At 43.9% G+C, this 6157-nt stretch overlaps 1 protein-coding gene across 1 annotated transcript in view; it reads right to left on the reverse strand.

Annotated features, from left to right (window-relative positions):
- neurl1aa (neuralized E3 ubiquitin protein ligase 1Aa) overlaps positions 1–2464 on the reverse strand; it is a 72615-nt gene extending 70151 nt beyond the window's left edge. The window contains exon 1 of the mRNA XM_024010143.2: positions 2216–2464. Within this exon, the coding sequence (XP_023865911.1) occupies positions 2216–2249 (34 nt within the window). The 5' untranslated portion in view covers positions 2250–2464. The remainder of the gene's footprint in view (positions 1–2215) is intronic.
- Between the last annotated feature and the right edge of the window lie 3693 nt (positions 2465–6157).

The following is a 6157-nucleotide window of genomic DNA, read 5'->3' on the forward strand; positions in this document are numbered from 1 at the left end:
AGAGAGAGAAGAGAGGAAGAGAGAAGAGAGGAAAACAAGAGAGAGAGAGAGACAAGAGAGAGGGAGAGAGAGAGAGAGAGAGAGAGAGAGAGAGAGAGCGAAGAAGGAAGGGAGAGAAGAAGAGAGAGAGAGAGAGGAGAGAGAGAGAGAGAGAGAGAATGCTTATCCTCATAGGATTTTCTCCAAATACGAGCTGCTGATTGTGTAAGTCTTATCAATGTTCCTATCTCACCTTGTCCTGCGAATATAAATGTCATTTGGATATAGACATGGGACAGAAAGAAATGCACACAGATCACTCATCATGCAGAGCCAAGAGGTGTTCATGATTAAGCTAAAGTGCGTATACACATATCTCTGTCTCAAGTCAATGGAGGAGACACAAAGAGGGAGAGAGGGAGAACATGAAAGAAAGTAGGGAAGAGAGAAAGAGAGACAGAATGAATGAATGAAACAGTAGGAATAGGAGAGAGGGTAAGACGGGGTCTACTAAACAGAGTAGTGCCCAGTGTGTTTAGTCATGGCCTGTTGCCATGGTGTGACAGGAACATATGTCTAGGGGGTCAAGGGCATTGGTGGGTGCCCACTCAGTGTCTCCCTCCCTGTGGATTCAGACTGGAGTAACGTGAGTCAACAGAACACACACAACACACCACACACAACAACCACACACACACACACACACACACACACACACACACCCAACACACACACACACACACACACCACACACACACACACACACACACACACACACACACACACACCACACACACACAGTCTTGTACAGCTAACCTTGTGGGGACATACAATTCAGTCCATTTTCAAAATCCTATTCTCCCTAACCCCTAACCCTAAACCTAACCCTAATCCTAACCCGTACTCTTACCGCTATAACCCCTGACCTTAACCCTAAACCTAACCTATCAACTAACCGCTAGCTCCTAACCTTAATAATTTAACTTAATTCTAACCCTAACACTAATTCTAACCTTAACCTAAAACCCCCCTATAAATACGCATTTTGACCTTGTGGTAGACTAACAAAATGTCCCAGTGGTCAATTTTTACTTTGTTTACTATTCGTTGTAGGGACTTCTGGTCCCCACAAGAATAGTTAAACACATCCACACCACACACACACACACACACACCACACAACACACACCACACCCACACACACACGCACACACACACACACACACACACACAACACACACACACACACACACACACATACACCACACACACACACACACACACACACACACACACTACACACACAACACACACACACACAACACACACACACACACACTTTGTGACAATGCACATACCCCTTGTTGTCATCATATTCCTCTTGACTTGACAGGTCACCTTGAGGCGGCGCCATACGACGTGTGTGTGGTGTGTGTGTTGTGTGTGTGTGTTGTGTGTGTGTGGTGTTGTGTGTGTGTGGTGGTGTGTGTGTGGTTGTGTGTGTGATGTGTGTGTGTTTGCATTGCCTTATACTGTAATTCTGGGACTTGGCAATAAGGCTATGCATAGGATGAGCTAAGCTGTGATAGCCTACATAAACACAAATTGATTTATTGATTGGTTTGGTTGGTTGGTTGGCCCACTAACAGCACAGCTGGATATGACTGACTTCCCCCAGTGCACAGAGTGTGGGAAACCCCCACACCAATGTGAGACAACTGAAATATACTGAGGGGGTTGGGGGGAAACCCCGCAACTTTCTTAACAAACTGCGTCTACAGTTACTATCATCAACAGAAGGCGACTGAGGAAGAACGCAAACTCTGGTATCAACGTGGAAACGGATAACGGATGATAGACGAATAATGACATCAGCAGGTTTTCCTATGAATTGCTATAAATTATTCAACTGCATTCAATACAAAATGTATCAAATCGACCCAAAGGAAAAGCTTTAATGTTTTTATTTATATTATAACACTGATCAAAGGGAATAGCCTTCTGTAGCCTAGCCAATGTATGCACATGTCTGTATGTCTCCAGTGTGACATCTGTGTGACATCAGAATGTGGGTAGCCTACCTGATACACACGCAACGTTGTTTTACGCGACAGGAATTGCACTCTCCAACTATTCTCCATTGCATTGCAAATTGAACGAAACGATAACCTACAGTGTGTACAGTATAAGCAATGGTGACGTGATCTATGTGTATCTAAACGTTATTTTTCCTTACCGTACAAGGCATTTCGCGTTATCTGGCCTCCCATGACTACAATTCCAGTCGGCAGCCCTTATATCCCAGCTCTCAATATTCAAACACTTGCGGTATTGATGCACAATCCAACGCCGACAACATGATTGGAGGCTACATCCAGAACGGTCGTTCTTTCTCCCGATTGGAATATAAACACAGTGCACTCCAGCTCCCCTAAGAACCAAGCAGAGCGGTAGTGAACGCTGCTCCCCCATTCACTGTGCGCTCTCAGCGCCTCGAGCCCCACTCACACACTGACATTTACATAAAAGGTGGAGTCAAGACAAAGTGTTATTAACGCACTCGCTGCCAGTTTCCAACAATCATAAAGGATATGAGTAACATGGACACTTGGACAATTTCAGGGTAGGCTATACAGGGGAATAGAATCGAACATTGCATTGCCTTCCAGAGAGAATTTGTCTTGCAAATCATTTTAAAGCACTGTCAATATAAAATGAAGATGTGCATAGTATACAATGGAGGGTGTGGACATAGGCAGACTATGTGAGAGCTATAGGCTATGCTAGAGCGCTAGTTCTATAGGCTTATCTCTCACAGTGTCCTCCTCTCTCTCTTAGTAACCACACTATGTTTGGGTCCAGAGTAGGGCAGAGGAACCAAGCGGTCACATTCTTTACCCTCAAGCACTCTGCCCTTCACCTCAAGTGAGTCCCTTCTGCTTCCTGGTGTGCCTCAGTGCCCCTCTGCCCCTGGCAGGCAGCCTGGGTGACCCCTCAAGAGTCACGCCTCTGACTTAAGCTGTCATCACGTATCCACGGTGACATCGGAGCCCCTCCGTCTTGGAGTAGTTTACATTAGCCTCAAGGATGTTCGCTGCTTAGATATCTCTTAAGGGTGATAATGACTTTGTGAATGACTAGGCGTGACAGATGTAAGTGATATTGGCAAAAAGGGTGAATGAAAATGCTTATGGGCTGAGTGTTTCTATCGGGGTTAAATTGGGGTGGGTGGTGGTGGATCTTGGGAAGGCAACCAATGGTAAGAATAGTTGAACCGCATATAGGCCTACTATCTTGACCTTCTGCGTTGTACAATGAATGGAAAATTCCCCTCCAATCAATCATTCACAATTCACACGTGCCCCCACTATTATTATTGACTGAAAAAATAAGCATTAGCGAACGACCCATACAGAGCCTATTAATAAATTACTACTGTATTGTAATTCCTAATTCTATGGAGCCAACACTGTTCAAAATCAGACATTTCAATCTATGCCGGGGAATTCTATTCATTTTACCCAGTGAGACATTGCATTGTTGTGTGAGGGTGTTGTCATAATGGTCCCRTTTGGAGTATTCAGAGGAGAGTGATGAAAATAACTGGTTAGCTAAGCCCTTCTTGTTTGAGTTGAAAACATTACCATTGAATCATGCTGACAATAATATTTACCATTTCCCCCTTTAACGATTACGGCTACGTAACCATAACAAACACTTGAGGCTGGATGGTGACTTCAATCTAAACTAAATCAGGGCCGCAAACCGAAGGTTCGTTTTTGTAGATCAGGCGGCATACTCACACATGGTGTGCACATTTTGAATATAAACATAAATGCATCGAGTCCTATTCAATGGGTGGAATGAATTGGAGAGGAGTTTTCAATGGCCTAGATGCTCCCACACGACCACTGGGCCTAAATAAGTAAGAATGGGTGTGTGTGAGTGAATGAATGAGGAAAGCTGGTGTTGTCTGACACGGCTCACGTTCAAATGTCACGTCACCAGTTGACCAAAGCCTACACCAGGTGGTAGTGCTAGTTCCTAGGGTGATCATGCCAAGCTTGACCAAAACCAGGTTCCATGAGCGGACTCGGACGGACTTCCTGCCTGCTTTCCCTGAAGGCCATGTCTTCTTAAAGATAGATGCTAAATGTAGCCTAATTACAGTTCAACACCGGTTCAACACTTCCTTGAATTTCCTGACATTCATGAAGACACGCTCKGCGAAAACACTTCTGTCCCTTGTCTTCCTGTTTTTAAGAACAGGCCTCCTCCATGCGTGCCATCTTAACCTTTTAAGAGATCCTCTTTGACCATGGWCCGCAGTCCTATATCTGTTACATGACTAAGTCTGTAAAGCTGGGTTCTTTGTGAATCCAGGTGTAGATACTGTATCCTTACTAGCCTCAAGCAGTGGTTGCCCAAACACACGCACGCTCACACGCACCAAACGCTCACACACTCACGCACGCACGCAACGCCACGCCACCACCACACACACACACACACACACACACACACACCACACACACACACACACACACACCACACACACACACACACAAAGCACACACACACACACAACACACACACACACACACACACACACACACACACAGCGTTAAAGTTTACGACTACTCCATTGTGCGTTCGTTATCTGTGGTTGCACCAGACTACAGGCGGTGAGAATTGTATGTCCTAATAATGGGAATATGGGTTGGGAATACTGGCTTCAGTACCTCTGTCATTCCCAAATAAAACTAAAGGAAGAAAGAATCATCAATAGGTATTTTTGTTGAGTTTGATTCGTTTCTGTTTGTTATCTAAAAGATATTGAGGTTGTGTCTCAGGTCCATGTGATTGACTGTGCCTAGTGATTTGTTTTAAAATGGATACTTCCTATGGGAAATTAGCCTTAGTGTAGACAAAGGTGCAGCACACACTCGCGACGACATACCACACACACACACACACACACACACACAACACACACACACACACACACCACACACACACCACACACACACACACACACACACACACCACACACACACACACACACACACACACACGCACATACACGCACACACACTACCTTAAAGGGAACATGAACATGTTAAGTTCACTGTATTCTAACAGAATGTCAGTTGATCATTAACTGTCTGCTTCTAGTTATGCTACGAAGAACAAACACGTTTGTTTGGCTCCTGGCAGTTTGGTTGTTTGAAAATCAAACATCCCATATGCTATTACCAGTGAAAAGGTAAAAAAAATAAAGATATGAGGGGATCTGTGGGAATTGATTGGCAACGTTTGACTGCCGATTTTAATTTCCAATACCAGTATCAGCCTCATCACTATTGTTAAGTATATAGATGTTAGATTTGACTGTATATAGATTTGTTCTATTGTGTTATTGACTGTACGTTCTGTTTATTCCCATGTGTAACTCTGTGGTGTTGTTTTTGGCGACTGCTTTGCTTTATCTTGGCCAGATCGCAGTTGTAAATGAGAACCTGTTTTCAACTGGCCTACCTGGTTAAATAAAGGTGAAATAAAATAAATAAATAAATAAAGTATGTGATTCAGTTGATGACGTTATCTTGCATATTAATGAGGGACATTAACCTTGTGGAGGTATCTGTACCAGGCAATCAGTCGATTCTGTTACCAGTCTGTACCAATCTAGAACAGTTTTATAGATCAAGAACAGATGGCGCTTTATGATATCAAACTATAGCTGAAAAACATCAAACACATCATTTTAATGGCATCTGGAAACCAGTCGGACATGTTTCCAAGAAGAACGTAGCATCGGTGCAGCCTGGGTTATTATATTAGCATGATCCTGCCCTCCACTAACAGACACACCTTCTCCCACCTCCTGACCTAAAAGTGTAACAAAAATGAAATTGTGTCCGTATATTAACAGCAATCTCACCAAGCAAATAAGGACACAAAGACTGTCCGAATACAATTACAACGACCAGGTAATGCGTCACACACACACACACACACACACACACACACACACACACACACACACACACACACACACACACACACACACACACACCACACACACACACACACACACACACACACACACACACACACACACACACACACACACACACACACACACACACAAGAAACAGTGTCTTGCACCTATCTT

The sequence above is a fragment of the Salvelinus sp. IW2-2015 genome, linkage group LG1 (genome assembly GCF_002910315.2).
Source record: "Salvelinus sp. IW2-2015 linkage group LG1, ASM291031v2, whole genome shotgun sequence".
Classification (NCBI taxonomy): domain Eukaryota; kingdom Metazoa; phylum Chordata; class Actinopteri; order Salmoniformes; family Salmonidae; genus Salvelinus; species Salvelinus sp. IW2-2015.